Source organism: Diadema setosum (assembly GCF_964275005.1).
Source record: "Diadema setosum chromosome 20 unlocalized genomic scaffold, eeDiaSeto1 Scaffold_20_unloc_1, whole genome shotgun sequence".
Classification (NCBI taxonomy): Eukaryota; Metazoa; Echinodermata; class Echinoidea; order Diadematoida; family Diadematidae; genus Diadema; species Diadema setosum.
In genome coordinates this window covers 833,458-859,446 of record NW_027307649.1, presented here as the reverse complement: position 1 = coordinate 859,446, position 25,989 = coordinate 833,458, and the positions used below count along the sequence as shown (strand labels likewise).

The following is a 25,989-nucleotide window of genomic DNA, read 5'->3' as shown; positions in this document are numbered from 1 at the left end:
GTTGTTAACATGTCTTTTTTCACCGACTTTTTTTCTTGTAGATTTGATCCTTTTAAATTTAATGTACTTCATTTCATCTGATATTAGTTTCGTACATTTTATGTTATTTTGGTGGGTCCAAAGGTACTTTGTGATCACTTGTTCCAAATACTTCTTTTAATTAAGTTTAGAATGATTTATTGTGAAGATGAAAAGGATTCTGAGTGTGGGACCTTTTTTTTTTTTTTTTTTTTTTTTTTTTTTTTTTTTTTTTTTTTTTTTACTCCAACCACTCTATTGCAAATACGCACAATGAAATCTTCATTGGAGTTTCATTGTTCTGGTGCATTTTAAGTCACATGGCGCAAATGATTTTTATTATTTTTTTTTTAAGGGACAAGAAGAAACAATCTATAGCTTGTCAGTTAGGAATCACCATTCGAGTGACGTCATGTTCTCCCACTCATGGCTGCTTCAAACAGGTAATCAGAATAATCCTCAGATCTTTCGTCTGCTTTGTATCTTCTGCGACTCATTTGCTAACATTGTATGAACCAAAGTTACAACCATCAGTTGTTCTATATAGGTTGGGCATGGCTGAAGATGTTTTAACGCGGCCGCATTCTGTTCTCGGGCCCCGGCCCAGTTTTATCACAACTTGTAATTGATTATAATTTCACGAAATCAATCCCAAGTCTACAATTCAATCACAACTTTACAATCACTTGTAAGTTTCTTCATAAAAAGTGAACTCATAGTTGATTGAGAGTTAAAAATATTTGCAAGTGGTAAAAATATCATAGTTGACTTCACGATCAATCATAACTCTCGTTTGATAAAACGGGCCATTGCGTAAGATGTAAATACAGTACGCAATGGCAGTACATTGCGTGACAGAACGTGAAGCGAAAAATGACGCAAATTATGAAGGAAAAAAAAATGGACGTCTTTCGTGTGATATGACAGCGGAGAGTTTACTACGTGACTTACCGATTCGCCCTTAATGGATGAGATGAGGGTGAAATCCTGCAGGTTGTAGATATAGACCTGACCCTTCTCGTAGGCCCGGGGCGCACCTGTCACCCCCTCCACGGATGCTCTGGACATGAAGTGACCGGAACCCACGGCATAGCCTTGACAAGAAAAGAGAAGAACATACAAAGATAGTGTGTATATAATACATGGCATGCCCGGAGAATGGCATCTCAACATAAATGATGTTTACACAATGTTTGCCACAGAGAAAGACGCAAACAGAACACAACAAAGATGAGTCAGTCAAACACACACATGCATATAACTGTACATAATGCATTCGTATATTATTGATTATATATATGTTTTTTTTTTTAAAGAAATCCCTTTCAGTTACTAGTATGACGATATACCTGCCAAGCAATTTTGCTTGAATTGACGACTCTTTTGGCGAAGACTGTACATTTTTAATCAAAATACAAACGTCATAAATTCTCTCCGGTTGGGTTAAAGTTCTAATCTCTTAATCAGCGCTACAATGCATCCTCGGCAAAGATCATTGCAGATGTCTACTACTCATTAAATCAATACAGATTTACAATAGTAATATTCAAGGGCAAATCAAGTTCTGAGGTGATTTGAAGGACTAATCATGACCTTCTGATACCGGTTAATACAGGGAAACATACAACGACAGGAATATAATGCAATATTTACGGTATAGATAGAAAAAGAAAAATTGTTCCATGAAGCCAACTGGCTGGTCTTATGCTTGTGAAATCGATCGTCGTTCTCAAGGCAGACTGATTAGAGTCAATTAAGAATCCTCTATGCGTCTACGGGCACAAACAAAATAGGAGGTACGAGAAAATTAACAATTATAACAAAAAATTACCATTGTCTAAACAGCGATTCCCATAACCATTAAATCAGAAATATGATCTTAACATTTAGTACTTATTGACCTCGGCTTTGGGACTCTCAATGCACTGAAATTGATTTTATCGATAACGTGCACGATAAAATGTATGATAATTTATGACACTCAATGACAATATAAGCAAACGTAAATGATTTTGTTGTAATTTTTTAGAATATTTTTCAGTTATTCATGCAATCCCCTTAGAATGGAAAAAATATATTGAAGAGAAATCAGTAAATGATAATGAAATAAAGACACAACAAGAAGAAACGATATATAATTTGTTTAAAAGAATTAAGATATGTCGATATATACATCGAATATTATGTGAGAGGATATTTCAACCACCTAAATCAGAAAGGAAATGGGAAGAAATTTTTAATCAAAACTTAGACTGGACTAAAATATATAATGTTCCATATACATCTACTTTGAATCAAAGACTTCGTTATTTTCAGTACAAAATTTTACATAGAAATATTGGTGTGAACAAATTACTTTTTGCAATGGGGCTATCTGACACACACCTCTGTACGTTTTGTTCGAGCTCCACAGAAACAATCGCACATCTATTTTGGGAATGTGACGCTATCCAAAGATTTATCGCTCAAATACAAGAAATTATGTTACAGAATAAAATTCAAATTACTAAAAGTTCCTTTATACTTGGTTCGACAGAAAATCCAAAATGTTACAACGTGGTTTATTTGTACGCAAAATACTTCATACTTTCTGTCAGAAATAAAAAGAAATCGTTACATTTTAGCCAATTTTGTCAGTTCTTAAAACAAGCAAAGAAAGTAGACGAATATATGTCTGAGAAAACCGAAGGTTTTGTATCTAATATTAATTGGAATCGTATCTACATTGTTTAATTGTTTCGCAGTTACCTGTCAAATTTCGATCATTTGTCTTTATGTACTGCATGTGACATCATTTTATTTTGTACCTGAATGTTTATATGAATAAATTTTCTTTGTGAAAAAAAAAAACAAAAAAAAAAACGTAAATGATCCTCAGAAAACTTGTCTAAACAAAACTTGACCTACAATGTGGCAGTGTTTATTCTCTCATTCATAACCTAACCCTTCTCTCTTGTAAACAATGATATTAACGACTCAGAAAGAAGAGAAAAAAGGGACATAACGATCTAGATCTTTAATGATTCTGCTATTAAAGGAGTTGTTCGTCAAAGATATTCCATGGCAACTAAACTCGGCTCTCAACAACTCCCCGACGTGGCAGGAAGCTAAATATTTTTCACTTATGACTTCCTAGAACACAACGAAACGTTTCCGTGAATGGAGCGATTAGTAAACAGATCAAAGGAATCTCTTAATTTCCATGAGTGGGTAGATGAAGTAAGTATCGGATACAACGCCCCCACCGGCCTTCCAAAACTCGATACATTTGCTACGTGATAACAAGCACCTTGAAAACAGTTTGAATGAATCTATCACGTGTTTGATAATCTGATCAAGAGAGATAGGAATACAGTAATGACACAAGTTTCTACTTTCTATTTTACCTTGACGTTTTATCTTTAATATGTTGCCTACTTGGTATTAGATCGTCATCCATTAGAAACAGTCTTTCAAAATGTGATAAATGTAAACTAGCTAACGCTACGAAGTACATGTAGCAGTTATTCAATACTCTCGACATCTTTGAATCTTCAATAAAGTTTGATGTGTTCTACTAACTTAGGATATCACAGGGATGGTATAATTTTGGTTGAGATGGGGATTCAGGTTTTACCTTTTCATGAGATAATCACAAACTTTTTTTATCAAATATTACAACGCATACAATTCTACGAGGAGTTCAATGTTATTTGATGAAAACTGAAAAAGCTGAGATATTTAAAAACAAAGTGGTCCTAATAAAAGATGAGATCCACCTTTTATTAGGACCACTTTGTTTTACTTTATTTTTGGATATCTCGGGAATAAAAAAAAATAAAAAAACGATTTCTATGAAATAAACTTCGAATTCCTCATTAAACTGTATGCTCTTATCTCATCTAAGTGGTTTCTAATCATCTTACAAAAAAGCTAAAACTTGAATCCCCATCTCGATCAAAACTATACCATCCCTTTAAACAAACAAACAAACAAACAAAAAAGAATGTTATTGTTCAATATACTCAGTCACATTCCTCTTTGATACTCAAAGCTTTGATACTCAAAGGAGCAAAAGTTGCAGCAAATCGATAGTATGAGGTTAGTGTGCCTGAGGTACAATGATATCTCTGCAGGTTTTATTTATGCGGTGCCACTCGCCACCTGATGATGGCGTGGACTTTCAGTGGGGTTAAATAGTGTGCACAGTCGTTAAGCCTTGTCAAAAAAAAAATGTGATACAACAAGAAAGAGTTATGCCGACATAGAATTGACTTATGGACAGACTAAAAAGTGTAGAGTTACCTTTCAACGAAGACCAGTTTATAAATCATCTCTTTATTTTTTTTTATCAATCACATTTCTGTTTTCATAATAAAATTGCGAATAAACACGTGTTTTGTAGGTTACAGTCGTGTGACACCCGAAGCCTCCATTACCGCGCCCTGTGAGGAAATTTAGCTGGGAAATGTGTTCCCGCCGGACACGGTGCCGGTTTACGATGTATACACTGTCTGAAAAGGTGAGCCATTCATTGAAAAATCAAGTGAGACACTTACCGACATAACTTTCGTCTTTGTCATCCGGCGGGTACCAGCTGGATACATCCGCGACGTTGGCTTGCGCGTTGATTATAGACACCACGCTTCCTGCAGGGATGTAATTTTTCCATCATTTCAAAGAAATTATTAACCCTTTCCTTGCTGGGGACTTTGGACAATGTGTACAATGCTATGGGGTTTTCTGTGCCGATTGACACTCTCAGTACGCAAAGGGTTATAAATAGACGACAGCAGAACGTGCTGTGAGGTCATCAAGTTAGTACCTTTACTGCAAATACCGGTGATTCAGATAAGAATTATTATTGTCCATCCAAGCAATTTCTTCTTATTCTAATCTGTCGTCAAACCTTTGTCATATGGCAAATACATTGGCATCGCACTTGTGTCATTTACGAAATATTACTGGCATCTGCAATGGGACACACCTAGCTACATCTTCTGAGCGGAGTTTGAACGGAAAAGCCAGAGGTTGGATTTTAATAGTTAGATATTATCATGTAAGCACGGACGACATTGAATTTGTGTGTGTGTGTGTGTGTGTGTGGGTGTGTGTGTGTGTGTGTGTAGATTTTCTAAAAATTCATATCTTCCATATTCATTGTTTTCTCGTGGGTCTACGGATCATTATTTACAGGTATGAGACCTAACAAATTATCTCCACGAAGGGATAGACCAGGAAGGTGACTTCCACCTCCCTGCATGGATAGACCTACCTCTCCAGGCCAGCGACCCGACTGCGCCCAGGATAAGCGTGCGGCTGTCTAGGGAGTAAGTGGCGCTGAAGCCCGCCTGGCACCACCCGTGCCACGCTACGCCTTTTCCCTGGCTGTCCGCCTTGATCTGCACCTCTGTGGAGTTCAACCCAACATCGGGACGAGTGAGTTCCATGAAGATCACAAATATACTGACAGTCGCATAGGAAAATATCTAAAACGTCAGCCAATTTCTGTGATAACAGCACGAATCATCGATATGAGAGGAGTTTTATTTCAATGAAAATAATTCGAATTAAATTTGGAATAAGACACATAATTCATGTAACATTCCTTTTAAAAAATGGTAGAGAAGTTTCAGTAATCTTTGACATAACACATACAAAGTAACATTGCAGAGAGTGAAGAGAATTCTTATAGCCCCCTAAATATCCTCTCGATATCCGGTAAATTTAAAATACATTCTATGTACACTTTTTATTTTTCGAATAAAGCAATACAACTACTATAGTATACATATTGGGGACGACAAGACCTCGTATCTAAAAAGTGCCAAAAGTTCAGAAGAGCGAAAAAAACATGGCAGCCAAAGCAGTGTAACAAATGGGATGGCCTTTCCTTTGCAATGCCGTGTTGACTTCATTTTGGGGGTGAGACATCTAGGGTTTGGACAGGACATCACTTGACTGATTATCTGGCAATGAATCCCATTCCAAAAAAAAAAAGACGAAAAAAAAGAAAGAAAGAGGTTTTCACCAAAATTTGAGATACAAGGTCTTCAAAGTCATCATTAATGTTCTTCGTCATTTTCATTAAACTCGGAAAAAGGAAAAATACACGATGCACTCACTTAAAGGCATTCAAAGGTAAAATTCATGCACAATAGTTTATCTTCAAACAAAATCATTAGTATATCTTCGCATAATGCACTTGCATCACTCTCTTATAGTAGTTGTAGAATGGAAGTTAGAATAGATCAAAGGCAAATACACATGGATAATGTCTATTGAAACAGTATACCTCAGTTAGCTACAGTATAACGCATATGATGTCCGCATTTAATCACCTTAGTACCACAGAATCACCTGAACGTTTTTCGGGAAACCAGAACGATAATAATCACACTGATAATTCATTTCAAGAGAACATTCAAAAATTAAAAAGAAAATGAATTCAAATAATCAAAGCGTGAGATTAATCAAATAAATGATAGGCCCTACCTTTTTTTAACGAGATTAAACGTGAGAATAACAGTGACATCTTTTACGCATTACCATTTCAATACTAATCTTGTTTAGGTTAGTTAAGTGCAGCGTGTCCATTTAAATCACGTAAAAAAGGAATAAAAGGCATTAGATCTCACTTTCTTATGGATTCCGCAAAGTGGAAATGCTTGTACTTTTCCTTGGTCTTTCTTCTAAAACTTATAAGCTAGGGTGCCCTTACGAGTTACACACTGGCGACGAATTCATTCGAGGTGCGAAGCATTACAGCCATGCTCAGTAATAAACTGCAATATTTTTTTCCCCGATGGTCTTCCCGATGTCAACACACCGTTTCAAAATGAACCGCGCACATTGATGTCCAAGTGACCCACAGATTGGTTATAAAAAAAAAAATATATATATATATATATATATATATATGTTCTCTTCTCATAGCCTTTGTATCCATGCAAATACGATCTCTTTCACGCTTGTTTACAAAGAAAAACACTGTGGTCAAAGCGCAATCACAGTTGTGTGCACTTTATCACACTGTGTAATTACTGAACGGAATAAACATCACGAGGTGGCGAAACTCATTATCTACACTTTACCCTGTTTACAAATCAAATCATAAAAATAGTACATCAAGGCCTTATATACAGATCTGTAACTTTTCTTCCTCTTTTTTTTTTTCGCTATATACCTCCCTTCACTCTCTTACACGCACAATCTCTATTTCTCACTTTCTTTCTAACTTTCCATTTCTTAGCTCATATCTGCAGTAGATTTGTTATAAAAAAAAACAATCTCTAATGATTACAGATATAACATTTGTCACGATTGACGCTTGCAAAAAAAAAAAGGATATACAAAACGCGAACGTCTATATCATCTAAAATACATCTGCACTTTACTAGTAATTGATTCGAGTTATAAATTTGTGCTGCTAATAGTTGTTAACAACGAACTGTCAAAATCCCACGCAAGACTACTTTACATGCGGAGCTCAGTGCAAAGATTAAGTTCTACGTAAAGGCCAATCGGGACGTTTATCTAATCAAGGATAGTTACGTATACTGTTTGTGGGAAATGCACAGTACTTCACATCGGATTTGCTGAAAACGGCGTTACAACAAATTGTAACTGCTTTAAGCTTACCGCCATTAAAGAAATTAACTTAAGATCTGACCACACCAAATATTTGTGTAACAAAAGATCTGAATTAGTGAGCATGCGCCTGCAGAATGGGCACTAATACACTACAAAAATTTACGAGGTTTACAAGGAAGTGATTACAACAGGGCGGGGATGATTGACCGGAAACTACAACTAAACTTCCAACACACACTCACGTGTCAAACAGGGCGTGGTCCGGTTAACGCTCTGAAAATTCAGGTTGGCGTCCACCTCGTAACACGCGCCATTGGGGAAGATAACGCGGTATTGCGTCTGCACGTAGAACTGGTTGGACCACATATGGCCGCAGGTCTGTCGCGATAAGGAATATGAAGGAGCGAATGTGTATTTTGGTGATGATCACATGGTTTTGTTTGTGTGTATGAGTGAGCGTATATTGTGTGTTGTGTGAGCTTGCTTTATCCTTTTGCAGCTACAATGGCGACACAACATAATTTTATGGATCTACGACCTTATACCTCTGTTGCATTGAGCTAAAAGTAAAAGGCAGCGTCTTTTTCTAAAGAGAGTGGAACTTAGCCACCACATCCGCTTATTTTATTAAACTACGCGACACTACTGCGTGCGTGAACTTACAGGAATTGGAATTTCAAGTTTTTCCATCACTATGTCAGTTGCGTGAATAATTTTGGTGCTGCAATATTGTGCTGTCACTTAAATAACTCACACCAAATATCAGTTCCAACAATTGCTGTACACACCAATGTCTTCTTCAGACTGTACGAAAGCGAATATATACGCAACGAAATAGGCACTAACCGCCATTTTCAAATACAGACCAACTATATTGGGTATAGTATTTGAGGCACTGTTTGTGCCTAGAGTCATTCAACATTGTTCGAATTAGAACCCATCACAAAGAGACATTCCATAGTAAGTTGAAAATTTTGCGAAAGAGGGGCTTTGGCATTTGAAAATGGTTCTATTTGAATTACGAAGCTTTATTGCATTCCAGGAGGATAAGAAGGTCGTGAATGTGAAAGTAAGGCTGCGAATTAGAAAGAACTAGAAATGTCGCTACGGCGACTGATGCCTCCGCCATAATGCATGATTCTCCCAATAGGTGTATAGTACAATGTCTTGACAATGTGTGATGACAGTTTCACATAAGTGGCAAATATCGAAATAACAGGTTTGTCAGAAATATCTTGAATGTTCACTTTCCACGAACTGGGTTTGCTATAATTGTCTATTAAAGAGTGCAGGTACACATATTTGGGGAATTGAAAATTTTTACTTGACTTCTGACCGACCTTATTATAAGTTTATGCATTGAGTATAATTTTCAAGGTATGAAGAAAGAGTGTAATTACAGTACAAAATATTTTTTTTTCATTTAAACCTGACCTTTGACCCTTAACCTTTGACCTTTGACCTTCTGGCTGGAAATTTCCAAGAGAATCTCCATCAAGTAATACATGTACATATATTAAACACTTTTAAATCTAATAATGCAATCACTGCATACTAGTATGCATGTATGAGGGAAATACAGTAGTAACATTTTGAGGAGTTGACCTTGACCTTTGAACCCTGACTATTGACCCATGACCCCTAAATTCCCTAGATAATCCCTGCCAGTCAGTACATGCATATGTACCATGCTCCATGAAGATACATTGAACCATTTGCGAGAAAAATGATATTGCAACATTTTCACCTAACCTTTGACCTTTTGACCTTCGACCTTCTGACACATGAAACTCTCTCTGGAGAATCCTTACGCAGTAGTACATGTCTACACTAAGTTTCAAGAAAATAACTGCGGGCATTGCATAGATATGGGGGAAATAGCAACATTTTTAGCATTTGACCTTGACCTTTTGACCTTTGACCTCTTGTCAATGTCACTAGAATCTACTCAACTAATTGTCCCATCATACATCATCCTTGGACCAAGTTTGGTGAAAGCTGCTTCATCCAGTTTTGAGTTATCACATAAACAGATAAATTTTAGGATTTGACCTTGATCTTTGACCTTTGACCTCTGTCCGATTTCACTGAAAAACTAATCAAGTAATTGTCCCATCATACATCATCCTCCAACAAAGTTTGGTGAAATTTGCTCCATAAGGCGTGTCTTCATCAGCCCGAAGTTTCAAGATAGCGCGCTATCTTGCGGTTACCAAACTAGTCCGATGTCAAAATAGCGCGCTATCTGTGTAGTGAAGACGCAGATAGCGCGCTATTTGATCGGGAAAATTTCCCCCAAAATCTTGGTCTAGTTCGTCAACTAGAGCGCTAATTCGTGAAATAGCGCGCTATCTTGGGTGCGTCTCCATCAGCCCGAAATTTTCTCGATCCCTCCACGCTTCTGGTTAGCCAGCTGGCAATGGAAAGCGCATGTACAAGCAGCTAGTGATTGTGTTTCGTACATTACACGCACGGTGTATTCAAGGATCACATGTGTGTACTATAGGCCTACTGTTGTTGTGATCTAACCAGGGAGGTTATTTCTCTCACCTCCCTATTAAAACTCAGTGCCGTGCATGCTAGCTGGTTTTGTTTTTTTTTGTGTGTGTGTGTGTAAACTTCTTCTTCTGGTCCACTCTATTCATACCCTAGCTGAAGATTCTTGCAGATTGTGTGCATTTTGGATTTGTTTAAACATTGCAATTCGTTAATTTCATATAAGATGCTTCACTGGACAGAAGAAAGAGTAGCGTTATTAATATCCCTTTGGAGAGAATTTGCTGTACTGCTCACCTCCCTGGTTGTAGAATCGTACATACGGTGACATAGGAGATTTTGAGCGGGGAAATCCACTTTCGAACCGCGAGCCAGGCAGAGTAATATTGCAAAGTGCGCATGCGTCAATTTTCGGACTAATTTCCCGAAGCAGGCTGTTCGAGCTGATGAAGACGCATATTCGCTGTATCGGGCTATTTTCTAAGACCGCAAAATGTCCCGCTAGTTTGAACTTCGGGCTGATGAAGACACGCCTATACAGTCTTGAGTTATCGCGTAAACGGATACAATTTCATGATTTGACCTTGACCTTTGACCTTTGACCTTTAGCCGATTTCACCCAAAATCTTATCAAATCGTTGCCCCATCATACTTCATACTTGGACCAAGTTTGGTAAAATTCCAGTAAATATTACTCAAGTTATCGCGTAAACGAAAGCGGACGGACGTACGTACGGACGGACGGACAACCCGAAAACATAATGCCTCCGGCACCACTTCGTGGCGGAGGCATAAAAAAACACCATCAAACAGACAGTGATTAGGTAAATACTGTCATATTCTTGTTAGAAAGAAAATGGAGAGTGACCGTTTCGCAAAAAAGAGAGTCGCACTTTCGCAACTTCGGTGAGAATTAGTAGTGACAGGAGCTGTATAAACATTTAGCAACGACTTAATGGGGTAACTTCCTTCACAATTAAAAAAAAAAAGAACTTACCAAATTTTCTTAAGAATATTAATATCTCGAGGAAAAAAACTAAGTAACTATAATTTATGAATGTGTGTGTCCACGTGTATATGTGTGTGTGTGCGTGTGTGTGTGATTGGTATATCATGGTGGAGCATTATTTGCAAAATGTTGTTATACTGAAGTCCCGACTGGTCGACACACTTGAAATCGGATTTAGTTGCTAGTGGAAGTAGCCCCTAGCTCATTCGCAATACATCATGGGAATTCAGAACGGTAGTCAGCCCTTATAAGTGCCATGTTTGGAGGTATACTTGGCGGCGACTAGAATTACGACTTACTTACATCATCGCATCGCCAGATGATTGCCAAAATGTTATGTGTGTTATTGAGAAATGGTACCAGTTAAGTTAATATTCTCATCCCAAACTGATATGATTGCCGAAACATGATATGACAGCCGATAGGTGATGGGTGTAATGGTCACTTGAAGATGTGAAGAGAATCATGAAGCGTTTGAAGTGTAATTATCTTGCAGCTATAGGGGGTGGGGTGGTTCAGATTTGACACAGTCTAGACTAATGCCTATTTCAGTATGTTGATGGTTATCTTTGGAGGGGATAATGAATCTCTACTAATGAGAGCTACGCTCATGATATGTGAACCTTGACCAAGAATTCTACATGACAATTGTATGAATGAATTCTGTAGCACATGACATGTTGTCACAGACGGGGGAAGAGCATTGTATGACGGCCATGTATGGCGATGGTGGCAATAAAGTCATAATAGAAAAGGGAACGAAGTACGACCACAAAATGCGCAAGAATGGTGATAATTAAAACAATGATGATAACGATATTGGTATCAGAATCGGTCATAAATGATTCATCTACTATGCGATTCACAATAAGGTATCACGTTAGTTAAACCAATCGACGTGATAAAGAGAAATCATCCCTGAATATTATGAATATACATGATACGAGTATCGTGGGACCTGTCTATCCAACACCACATTGCGACAGTAATTTCAATTTAGTGTTGGGTATAATACTCGATATAGGTAGGTCTATAGGACTATATACAAAACCACCATATAGGTTGCACATTTTTAGTTTTAAACCACAATACAAGAAACCAAACACTAGGCACCAAACATGCTGGTTCATGCTGCATGGTCATCATTGATAGATAACATTGGAATGGAATGCGCGATTTGGATAAATATTTCAAAACAGGACATGTTAATGTGCGATAAAGGACAGAAGCGGTCACAGAAGTATTTTTGCATAAAGGAAAACACAAATTGTAACATCAGGATGGTCAAAGGAAAAAAAAAATCAGCCAACAGAGTGGGGTTAATCTTTCTAAGTCACAAATATATATGTTCATGGAGGAAAGGAAGCTAAATAGAACCAAATGATGTATAAGAAAACAAACTATTTCTACCACCACCCCACCGTCACCAACTGCAGCAACAAGCAAGCATCGTGCAATGACGTCATAATGGTACCTTTGTACAGGAAGGGCGAAGGGTTCCGGGGGGCCTTGAAAATGTCATTTAGTGCACATGAGCATAACATCCTGACACTGTTAAAAAAAAAAAAAAAAAAAAAAAAAAAAAAGGACTTGATGTCAGAGTTTTCTCATCTGTGATGTCATATCATTACATTAAAAAAAAACTGATGGTAAATTTGGGTAAGGTATGTTTATTTTACAATTATGTGTATTTATGTGGTTGTTTATTATTACGTGGACGCTGACTCAGGGTAGGATTGTCGATACAAACGTAAAGATTGTAACTGTGAATCAATCTCTCAGATTACACGTTGTTGAAATACGTACCGTTTCTCTATTTTTAGAAATCTTTCAAATCTAGATACATTCTGTTTTTGTTGCAATGGCTAATGGCAGGATTCTTGTGACTGTGATTGACGTAAGAGACAAAATATCCCCAAAACTGCCAAAAATAAACCAAATCTACAACCAGCAATGAAATTCAGCCTGAAGGAAATCGTAATGACTGTGGCAGATTCCTAGCCCTACCCGATGTTCATTGCACTGTTCCTCCTCATCTGTTTGTTTGTTTGTTTTTTTCAGTCTATTTTGGCGGGAAATGAGAAAAGCGCCTCCTTTTTTTATTCCCTGTCAGCTACAGCACATACACGCTCCAAAAGAGTCTATTTGATTTTCCGTTCTTCAACAAAACACGTAGTATCAAAACATACCCTCACAGTGGATTCAGACAAGACAAAATCTGAGCCCTCATACTGACTGCAGTTGCCATGGCAACACGGTGATAACGAACTTAATGTGCGCTGCTGGAGGTGTTCTAGTCTAATCATGGATCTCAAATTTTGCTTTCAATCTGAAAATCGAGGGTCTTAGGCCTGTTACGGCATTTGGGCATGTGTTTACTTTAGTTAATCATTATAACAACAATTATCACTATTTTCACTATCATGCATTTCCGTGAGCTTTAAACACGATCGCGATGACTGCATCTAGTGTTCTAGTGTATCTAAGTTCCAAATGTCGAAACGTGTTTGTTTGTTCATGCTATTTCATCTAACAAACGAGAGCACAAAAGGAATAGGACAGATAAGCAGGACCATTGTAACTACTTAAGCACACATTTAAGTCGACAACTGTACTTCATTGGGAAGTCGTACAACTTTGGTCAAACTAATATTCTGCGAATGTTTTTACTTCACAAATCTTACACAATTCTAAGGCAAGCAGTACACCTATGAAACCCCTGAGTATCAACTCATCGATCTAAACTTGGAGGTGGCTACCGCATCAATGGGGGTACAAAGTAAGCTTACGTATTAGCAACTTATATTGAACAATTTGGCATTTCACAGTTTTAGATGAACAACCCCTAATAATGTAATGTGGTAACTGAGGATGCACGTATACGTGCATGTCTGAGCGAGCTACCACGTGACCGACAACGGCCAGTACGCTATAAGTTATCTCCAAAGGACCAGACTATGAGGATGAAAAAAACATGAAAAAACTGCTGCTTGTAGCGTTCTAGATTCATGAACATCAAGATTGTATAAGTCCGAGGTATTCTGAGCAACTGTCGTTGTGCGTGGAATGTCAGTAGCGTTGACATATAAAGTTCTCAGTATAGCCTTGTTGTGGATCGCATGCATGAACTATCGTATTCATCGGTAATCAAAGAACCTCTATTACGATGTTTCTGCCTATATAATAGCAGCATTTTCCAAGTGTTTGACTATTTGCACACAGTCATCTCTCGATGACGTACAACAACAAAATCCGCAGAGATTCATCTCATCAGGCTCCGAAGACAAGACACAGCGACAGAAGGAATTTAGGACGTTTCACATGCATCTTAATATATCACGAACGTGGCGTATGCCTCTTTTGCTCACGTGTTCCCAGGAAATCAACGTGTACCATTGCGAGCAAGAACGTACAAGTACGCACGGACGCTGACCTACGGTCCGTGGACGGGTGGGGTAAGAGCACCAGATGTTCATATCTACCTATGAAAGCACACGCGGTATAATTTGACTTCACAGACGAGTACTCTATGCGCGTACTCGTTAAAGTTGTCCTGATATTAATCCATAGGGAATATGAAGCACAGCATCATGCGTAACAGGGAATCAAAATAAGATGCTGAGCGCGGTGCAACTTCTGATAACTTTATATCACTTTCACTACTGTCATACTGAATCACGCACACTACATACACACTGTGTGTAGAACAATTGATTCATCGTTAGAGTAGGGCAAACATACCACTTGCCCAAAAAAAAAAAAAAAAATGAGACGTATTTTACTAATTCAGCGTCAACAACTGCCAAAATAATGCGAATCATATTGCTCTGTCCACATCTCCACTTAGTAGTCCCCAGTTCCTGTCTTATGTCATTGAATGACATCACCTGCTTTCGGCCAGCTCTTTCATAAGTTTAAGTAGAAAGAAATATTTTCAGGCAAGAGGCTGACGTAAACATCAACGTACTTGTCATCAACTTTGGACCAAATTGCTGCCCCCCCTTTTTTTTGGGGGGGGGGGGGGGGATAATGGTGGGTCGGCGAATGTATGGCCTACATTGGCGGTAATGCTGTACTCCCAATGCATTCTTCCAAAACGACAAAAACAAATAAATGATGGGATATTCCGCTGACCATGTCAACTGGGTTAAAAGCTAATATTGCTGTTGTTCCTGGGACCATTACCTTTTTTCTTTCGTTGTAGTGAAATTCGATGCAGCTTTGTCACTTGGCCTGTAGCAACTTTAAATCCTTTATAGGACAAATAATGGGACACTCAAAGATTTTTCTTCCCGTTACCAAACAGAAAGGCAGGTCGTTCACATGTTTGATGCATTTCCTTCCAACGAAAATTACCGACTGCACTTTGAGATAAATTAGGAAGCGCTAGAAAAGATGGCTGCCATTCTCAAAGAGCGAAACTCACCGAAAAGACACGGTCTGGTCTTGTTGACCGTCTCGAAGTCGAACTCGGCATCGATCTCAAAGCACGCGCCATTTACCAGAATGACTTTGACTGAGGCCTTGAAGTACTCGTTGGACCACTTATGGGCGCATGCCTGATTTCGAGCATTCGGGGGACGTGCAGCAAACACAAACACATACGGTCGAGGAGAAATAAAAAACACACATGCGAATAAAATAAAATAGAGTAGGGGCAAAAAGTAAAATACAAAAACACCAACAAGAATCGTGCGACATACTGTGCATTGTGCATACAGTGTGCTCTGACACAAACATGCCTCGACGAACTCATGCTTGTTATGGGTGCAGTTGGTGAGAAGTTTTGTGTTTTTATTAGGGTCAGTAACGAGATCAAAGCCTGTACTTGCACTCATGCTTTCGCCGCAACCTACGGCGTCCTTTACTCCTACACCCAGCGAGTAACAAGTATTGTTGTCTAATATTTTGCGCAACTAATTAGGAGACTACAAACACTACGTCCACCATCACAAAAGGAGCTATCAGAGGTGGTTTAAGTTGCTACAACTCGAGCTGTACAGGAACAATCTAACCAAATGCATCGTTCGTGGCGCAGTATGCTGTTTATGTGACTGATAGAATAAATGTTTGTCTATAATTCACACACCTTATACTCTCACTGCACATAATGATATTCTTTTCAAAGTTTATTTTCAGAAGGAATATTCTGATTCACCGCAAGAGGCACTGACATTTTGGAAATGCATTTTTGATAGCAACATTGCACAGTTTATATCAATCTAGTGCAGCTTTCTTGATGAATTCAACAGCGAGAAAAGAGAGGCTAGCTCAACACGATATCAGCTCTGAATGGGACGTATTATTGCTTTCCTCTTTCAAAAATACACATATACTTTGCCATGTAATGTAACCCCAAAAAAAGTGTTAGCTGATGATTCACATTATCTGCGAAATCCTTCAAGTTCAAATTTAATGTAACGCTTCATTTCATCATTGTCTCAAGATGGGGCGAACAAAACTGGTCCTATGGCGACGCGCAAAGCTAACACGGCATAAATTTCTTACTATAGTCAATGTTGCTCGGATATTTTTTGATGGTGTGAAATATCACTGCTTTAAGTATAATTAAAGCAATATTAATATTGCATATTGTGCACGATGTGCACCATATACTAGTATTAATCTTAGTCGTGAGATGAGCAAGGCAATACACACACTTGTAAAGCGAGATACGAAGTGAGGCGTTTGACTGCGTCTTAAGCTGTGTAGTTAGCGCACCGGTAGAGGTATAGAATGTGATACAACATCAACTTCAAGCAATGCGTAGCTTGGTTGCATGCTTCATGATGTTGGCAACGTTTTGCTTTATGTCATGCAATTTCCTGGCTTTTTTTTTTCCTGAATTGTCAAGACAAGTAGACATTTTACATATTCTTTTATTTCCTGTTATAAGTAATCTTCTTTGATAGTGACGGTAAAGAAACAAACTCATTGCACAATATTCATTGTGTGCCGCTAAAGCATGTATTCAAAAGAGTATCTGTTGTGAGAAAGAAAAATGACATCGAAACGAAGGGAAAAGTAAATGAATTTCTGGTAGACGTCACTTTCAATGAATCCCATGATAATCGCCGTTGGGGGCAGCAAACGCCTATAGCATTGGCGTGTTACAACCATTGTGGGGAAAAAAAATATGTACAGTGTACCTGGGAAATGAAGAACTCAAACGTGGAGCCATAAGTTGCCGATTTCATAATGGATAACCATCCTACTCCACTATTGTTTTCCCAATAAAGATATCTTTGAGCTTACTGATATGCAAGTAGATGTCAACACTGTTGAAATCATTAATTAACATAAGAGAAATACCTACATGTACTAGACGCAGTAAAAATTCTGCGAATATTGTTACAGTATGAAGATTTTTCGAACAAACGTCCAACGTTTGTCAGAGTTTTGGCATCAGTGACAGTCATGGGGTGTGTTCTCTTTGTCACTGCCTGTATCACATTACAGCAGAGAAGGGTGTGAAAAGCTCCATCACAAAGCAGACGACGAAACCATTAGATGCCAGATGGCGGGAAGATCAATGAAGGCAATGAAGAAGGGGAAGAAATCTTGCCACAGTCTCAAGACATGCAACTTTCTAATCTTTACCCCCACCAAACCAACAATGAGCAGTCAACATGCCACATACAGCGTAAGTTTTACCCAAAATGAAGCCTGAAATGAAACAGGGAGGCTGTTATGGTACAGGAGCAGAATTTAGACGTTGCCATTATTTCCTTTACCAGTGCAATTTCGTCTTACCCTCCCCCCCCCCCCCTTCTCCTGCAAAACAGAAACTTGTCTTGTAAAATTCTGTCAGAGGTGGGTTGGAACATGCGAAGGGGTGAGTGCAAGTTTGAGTGAGTGCAGGAGGTACAAAAAGTAAGTAAGATGTTCAGACATTAAGGCAGTCGCATATTGACCGAGTGTGTCAACCACGACCCAGATCTGTTAAATTGCTGGGCGATGCTGGATTATTATGAGTAGAAGGCAGCGCGGATTATATCTTGGTAAGTACAATCTCGCAGGAGAATGAGTTCTGATATAAATTTGTAAAGCAAATTTGTACGCGCTCTCTTAGGTTTTAAAGAAGACCAGTCCTATCAAACAGTTGCAGACTCGGTCAAGATGCGACCTCACCGAAAAGAACAAGGAAGGTGTTAAAGTCGAGACCTAGGACCCGGAAAACGTGACGGTGCAGGTTGCAAAACTTACCACCAAGGCAAGGGCGTTGCTTTAGGACAGTGTTAAAGTTGAGCTCTGCGCTCACAGTGTAGCACACGCCATTGGGCAGAATGGCGTCGTGATAGTAATCATTCGCCCAGAGATGACCGCAGGTCTGAGGCGTAGGGGGAGCGGATGAGGGTGGGGTGGCAGGTAGTGTGGTTATATGTAGTGGGTGTGACGGGTTCCACGAGGTGTATGGTGACACACACGATACGCACACAGTGACAGAAAGAAACGAGAAATTGAGAAAGAAACAACGAACCAACAACACGATCCAATAGTTGTTTTGGCCACTTTCGTTCTTGTTTTGTTTGGTCTTTTATTTCAAACGTCCTCTACCTATACAATAGAAATTTATGAAATGACATTTTAGATTCTTGAAAAAAAAGTCTATGGCCATTTTTTTTTAATGAGATCTATTTATGCATGTCACATTTTGCGTTCTTTTATCATAAATTGACGACTTTTTGATACTGGTAACTTTTTCGTCGTTTGTTGCGAACACGTGTCAGTGAGGGATTCAGCATTACTGATGAAACATAAGGAGCTGCGACTACAGAGCAAGCGAAATTGAAAGCACGTGTGTATAGAGCGAAGTGATCTGCATCGTTTATGTATTGAAGCAATAGTATACGTGGATATAGACTGATTAATGAAGCCACAATAAGTATTTCTGTCACAAGAATACATATTGCACATGATGTGTATGGGATTCAAGTAATGGCATGGTATGATTGTGTGGGTACAATGGAGCAAACTGATGTATACTGAGTACACACATGCGAACGAGGAAAGCCATTCCAAACTCACAGCAAACTTACAATGATGACACAATTATTCAACAAGTTGTTACATTCTATAATTATTAAAATGCATCACAGTACAACGAACGAGCAAATCAACAGATAAAAGAATGGAAAAACAATATGTCAACGCACAAATGACATTTAACAGTGAACATGTTAGACAAATACATCGCTAAAATAAACCAACTTTTCAAACAAAACGTGATGTCATTGATATAAAACAATGATAGAAAATCATGGCAAACTACAATTGCTATACCTGACATTTCAGAACATACAAACACCTCTCATAAAACCCAATCAAAATTTGGCATGTACAGAAATGGTTTAGATTCTAGAGTCCGTGGTATTGTGCTCCGAGTGGTCAGGGGGATGAGGGACAGTTTTTCAGAATTTTTTTAATGGCATTTCTTTTACAATGTGGAACATGAAAGTGAATTTGGGATATGTCAATGTGTTTATATGCGTGTCAGGTCTTTTTTTGTGTGTGTGGTTTTTTTTTTCTTCTTTCTTTTTTTTTCTTTTTTTTTTTTTGCACATCGCCATCAAGCCATGAAGTGGCTAAATCTTGAATATCAAAATTTCCTGAAGACGAATAAAACTTCTTCATATAAGATTTGGAGACATTGAAGTCATCTGATCTTGCAGGAAAATCGTTCTTTTAAATGTCATTCATAAAATTTGAAAAAGAAAATATGGGTTAAGCGTTTGCCTGGTCGATATGTGTAGGATATTTCTCAAGATTATTCAGTGAAGTTTGAGTAAAAAGAAAACTTACCGTCACCTTGCCCCCGAGACCACGTGTTTTCTGGCGCGCCAGGGACACGCCAAGCCACTGGTTGTCCTTGGCATCGTGGACGTACGGCTTGGTTCCAGGCGGGCTCCGCTCGTTTCCTACCAGGGTTTGGGGTCAAGAATTAAGAAAGAAAAAAAAAAATCAAACTGCACTGCTTCCCCACTGTTCCCGCATTAAGGTGGCTGTCAACTTAGCACTGTGATATTGTGCCACAGGATATGACAGTTATTTGCATAACATCGGCGGTGGTGGTGGTAGTGACTTTGGTGGTGGGAGTGACTTTGGTGGTGGTGATGGTGATTGTGATGGTGATGGAGATGGCAATTATGGTGGTCATCCCGATGATGATGGTGATGGTGATGGTGGTGGTGGTGGTGATGATGATGATGATAATGGTAATGTTGGTGGCGAAGTTTGTGATGATGGTGGTGGTGGTTTTGACGATGATGATGGTAGTGATGATGGTGGTGACAGGAGGTGGTAGTCACGATAGCGGTGGTGTGATGGTGGTAGTGATAACGGTAGTGGTGGCAGAAATGATGGTGGTGGTGGTAGTGATGATAGACGTTGATGATAGACGTGATGATTATGGTGGTGATGGTGATAGTGATGACGTTGATGGTATGTCCGTGGTGATGGCGGTGGTAAATGATGGTGATGGTGGTGTTGACGATGCTGGTGCTGGTGATGATGCTGGTGCTGGTGATGGTGGTGGTGATGATGCTGGTGCTGGTGATGATGGTGGTGATGATGATGGTGGTGGTGATGACGGCACTGGTGATGGTGGTGATGGCAGTGGGTGCAGTGGAGGGAATTCGAATAGTACATGAATAATCTCACACTGGGTTGATTGTCAATGGTTAGCAAAATATGTTAGTGGTATACAACTGTACAGTGCGATAAACCTGAAAATCAGCATCCACAGTGATGACGACGAGTATCCCCTGCATAGGTGCTTAGCGTTATACATGCGAAACCAGTAGAGTAAGCGGCTCACTTTGAGCGCAGGTGTTTGGAGATGATAATAAACCGTAAGTCAAATGGTTGTCCGTGTGTTGTCGTCTCCATGGAACGTACAGTAATTTAAAACTTTGTACACTCGACGTTAAGAAATATCTTATTTTCGTCATGTTTTATGTCAGTTGTTAAACACTGCTATTGCGATGTACTGCTCATCAGATTTGAGAATAAAAAACGAAAATGCTGCTGAAAATATTTTCAAAATCACCAATTGACATCACAACATATTCCCCCAGTCGCTTAACGTATTGAAATGGTATTCTTTTTCTTTTCTTTTTGTTGGGGGGGGGGGGTCGCTGTTACGTTGAAATATTGGGCAGCACGGCATGCTGTGAGCTGTCTTTAAGAGCTTGCAAAGGTCACAACCGTCAAGCTGCAATAAGGCAAGTATCTTAGGAGAGGATGCGGGCTTTCTGAACGGAAAGACGGGTTGTCTGCTCGGCATTTCCCCAGTTCTCCTGGAGAGGAGGTGGTAGATTTGACCAGAAATCCGCTGGCGTGTTGAACATTTTCTTCGTTTTTATCTTTTACGTTGCTGTGCCTGTGCCTTTGCTGGAGAATGCTGAATGAACCATGAACAAGGTTGGTTCGTAATCAGTCGGTGAGCAGTAAAATGTCCAACACTACTTTTAATAGCCGCCACATACACGGAAAAGCTAGGCTAGAACAAAGCAAGCAGACTTTTGATACAAGAATTATGTATGCCACTTGATTCATGAAGATTTTCCATTTTATGGACAATAAATAAAATAAAATGACATGAAATGAAATAACCCCTTAAAAACGTAAATACATTACGTTCGATTTGGAAATCATGATCCTACGACGATTGGCTGATACAAAAGCATTTATAGAAAACAGAGGAAACATAATGATAATAACAACAACATGCAATTGGGATTCTCACTCAGTTTACATAATTATAGTATTATAAATGTTTATGACGAACAAAACTGATTGGAGGGGGGCTGCTAAAGAAGGCTAAGAACGGCCACTTTTTTTCATTTCGGAACTCTTTGCTTCTTCACTTACCCTTGTCGTCTAGCTTGACTTCCATGCAAACCGGTCGTGCGCCCGCAACGGTGGGTGCGGTGCATTTGAAAATGGCGCCTGGTCGTCTGATGGTAGGTTGGAACTGCGAATTGGCCTTAGGAGCTCCCGCTAGTACCCTAAGTCATCAGAATAAAAACAAGACAGGACAGGAAAAGAAAAATTGGATGAGTGACGTCATCACTGGGGTCAAGTTAGCCCATACATCGTACCATCTTTAGCGCACCAAATGGTCAAAGGGGAAACATCGGGAAAGAGATGCGTAACTGGGATTTTGTTCTTGCAAAACAGCGATATCAGTCATAATCACAATTGCCAATAAGATGAAGTCATGACACTTTGTCCTCTTTAAAGCTTCCCTTTGAATTGTTCTAAAATGTATTGGGGAACATAAATCACGCCACTAATAGAGCAAGTAGGCCTATTATAGTCCCCTTAAAAGTTTCACTTGTCGCCGTCGAACTTGCTTTGAAAATAAAATAACAAGCAATTCAACCAGGTTTTTGATTGGACAGTCCTCTGCTCGCACGTCTCGGCTTGCCAAACGAAAAAGCGTACTATTTCCGCAACCCTGACCCTGTACAATTAGAGCACTATACTCGGTGAGTATATACCTCATTGCCATCCCGATATGTATCATGCATCAGACAGCTGTAATTATTTATTTTATTAATTAATAGAGGTGACGTTGAATTTTCCCCCGTTCAGATAATTTCTCCCTCTTTTTGACTGGGAGGAACATTTTCGAAAAACATGTGCTGCACTTTATGCTAGCCAACCTCTACTTGGTGGTATTATCCTGGTATAATAGATATTATAGTAAAGTGTTTGGTAAGAACGTACATAAACTGATATCGCATAGTATTTCCGCACAACAAAATATCTGCTACTGAACATATTTCGGTTATTAACAGTAAACCTGCATAACAATATCGTATCAGCCACACTTGATGCATAGAGTGATCACATAGGCCTAAGCATTCTTATCGGACCGGAACTGACTAATCTCTGGTTGAGGTTATTTCTGAAACAATAGCTCTCCGCAGACAGAACTATATAATAACCATGGAATTAAAGCGAAAGAAAAATAAACCTGACTGCGGCTGCAGCTCAAGGAAGGCTGCAAAAACCACGTCACAACCAACTCTCATTTGAACATGAATAACAGAAATTTGCAGAAATGATCTATTTTTCTTCTTAATCAATTCAAACAAGATCATTAAACCCACGCACTTTTACACCACGCATTATTCTTAAACAGGAAATAATGATATCATCCACGGCCCAAATTCACACATCCTTCAAATGATTCGCTCAGGGATAATGAGCTAAGAGTTCTAGCCATCATTTACACCAAAGAAGAAAAGAAAAAAAAAGACCGAAAAAAATAAAAACAATTAAACAAGTACGGAGTTTGACGGCAAAACAAGTTGAACTCCATTTTTGTCAATTTGAGATATTCTACATCAAAACATGTAAAAACCAAAGAATGCACTAAGAAAATGAAGGATGCTTTTAAAGAGAACTTCTGATAGACTTATAGTAACACGTTTGAAAATTCGCAATTCATCAGAATTACCCTCTACTTTGCTCTAAAAGTTGAATGGGGTACTTGTTCTATTTATTTATCTATTTATTTATTTATTCATTCATTCATTCATTCATTCATTCATGCATTTATTCATTTATTTATTTATTTATTTATTCATGTATTCATTCATTAATTCATACATTCATTCATTCATTCATTCATTCATTCATTCATTCACTCGCTCACTCACTCACTCACTCATTCATTCATTCATTCATTCATTCATTCGTTCATTCATTCACTCATTCATTCATTCATTCATTCATTCATTCATTCATTCATTCATTCATTCATTCATTCATTCATTCATCTTGCTAAGAGGTGCACTCATCCCAAATCTTAGTGCAAAGAATTTGAGGAGCGAAGGCATATTTCTAACTTTTCTTATCTTATTTTCAGTGAGAAACATCCACCTATACTGCCTGAAAACACACAAAAAAACAAGTGATCTTTATTTCAATTCAATTCAATTTCATGCTGACTTTCACAATATTATTATTATGAAAAAAAAATCACTTGTGCTGCTGAATCACATTTTTGTCATACAATACAATGAATATATATAAACATATGCAAAAGTGGTATGAATTTCTCAATAACGTAATCTAGATTTGCACGACAAATACACACACACGCAGACCCACACACACGCAGACCCACACACACACACACACACATACACACACATACGCACGCACGCACACACATCAAAGTACAAGCAGTATAGGATATCGTCAGTTTTGTTGCATTGTATTCATGGTGCGCGGGCACCGCACAAACAGTGTGATGCACGCCGTCCACCATCTCAAGAGATTGTGTGCAACATCAATAAATATTGTGTCCACTTGAACTATTCTTTTCACATTTTCATAGTATTACTATCCCCCATTATACTATATAACAAAATATGTGTACGCTGCCAGAAGCTCTGCACGATTAACTGTTCATACTATTCAAGATGAGCAATATGCCACGTCATCCCATTCGCAAGTATTTATAGCTCGAACTCCATGTGCGATTATATGTTTTTTATCTCTCCTCTGGCTGGCTTCCAAATACGATTCGGAATTGACTGATTTTTTTTTTTTTTGATTTTTCTGTTGTTGTTGTTGAAAGCGACGGGTAATGACGTAAAAAGCCATATGCTTAGAGACATCACATAATAGTTATTGTTCATTCTTTCCTTCTACTGTTCCCGTTATGAACGTTCAAGCTCGTAACGATCCTCTCTAAATATAAAGTATCCCCCATCCTCCCCCCCCCCCAAAAAAAAAGAGTTGAAAGGGCCACTTGAGGCCTACATTGTATGGTGCCTCTTCTATTTTTGACCGTCAAAGCAATACAAGACAAGACACTTCATTGTCTTGATGGAATTGTTCTCTGTTCATATTCCAGCACTGTTTATAATATATTTTTGTATATGTAACCCCCTCCACTCCCCCCCCCCCCCCCCCCCCACACACACACTGCAAATTTCATCCGAAATTTAAATACGTCCTGCAGCTAATGACTGCATTTTCTATCATGTCCACATTACGGGCTTTATTTCAACCAAGGCCCGAAACCCTTCATCGTGTTAATCGTATCTAATACATGTATAGGGCCTATACCAATCTCTGATGATCTGCATTCGGACTCAGCAATAGAAGACTGTACAATAACAACTTTTTTTTTTTTTTTTTTTTTTTTACAGCAGTGTCATATTGGTACAATGCGATTTTTGTTCTTATTTTACTCTTTTCATTCCGAATATCACGTCAAATCCAATAAGTGGAACAGGAAACATCGACGTTTAGTTGTTGGTGGGTGTAAACCAGTGGAAAGTTTTTCGAATAACGGTGTCCTCAGTCGCTCAAACTGTGTGGTTGTGAACTATAGCCTTTTGACAAGGCCCTCTCGCTGTGTGATGGTTACAACCGGCGAGCGACCCGCTCGGTTGGGCTCCCTTCGTTCGTCCCCATTCGCTCGCCACCATACCGCGAGAGGGCCTTGGCAAAAGGCTAAACGCCATCACTAGAACTAGTGATGGCGTAACTAGAATTATAATACATTGTTTTTTGTGGGTTTTTTTTTTTATTTTGTGTGCCTCAAATACAAATACGACAACAAACAACAACTGAATTCATGGTTGTCACTAAAAGCGGACGATTCATAGATCATTTGAATTTGACAATAGTGCCCTGTACAGTTGGTCGAAAACAAATGCAAATCATGCTCTGTTAATTTCACGTGACCGTATGCCTTTCAGAGCTCTCAATATTTACAAATTATGAGATTTGATGAAAATCACTGAACAGTAGACTGGCTGGCTCGATATTTCATAAAACCGCAAAGCTTTCATTAATCTCGGGTAATGTTAGGATACATCACCGATTTCAGAGAAAATAAAGGACAGAAAGGGATAAAAGAAGAT

The 25,989-nt window shown here is 38.7% G+C and overlaps 1 protein-coding gene across 1 annotated transcript in view; it reads right to left on the bottom strand.

Moving 5' to 3' along the window:
- The window catches only part of LOC140245684 (integrin alpha-9-like), a 102,317-nt gene that overhangs the window by 37,217 nt on the left and 39,111 nt on the right, over positions 1-25,989 (bottom strand). The window contains exons 3-8 of the mRNA XM_072325227.1: positions 21,968-22,104; positions 19,898-20,013; positions 15,522-15,654; positions 5,273-5,407; positions 4,557-4,646; positions 970-1,112 (exon numbers count right to left, since the gene is read on the bottom strand). Of these exons, the coding sequence (XP_072181328.1) occupies positions 970-1,112; positions 4,557-4,646; positions 5,273-5,407; positions 15,522-15,654; positions 19,898-20,013; positions 21,968-22,104 (754 nt within the window). The remainder of the gene's footprint in view (positions 1-969; positions 1,113-4,556; positions 4,647-5,272; positions 5,408-15,521; positions 15,655-19,897; positions 20,014-21,967; positions 22,105-25,989) is intronic.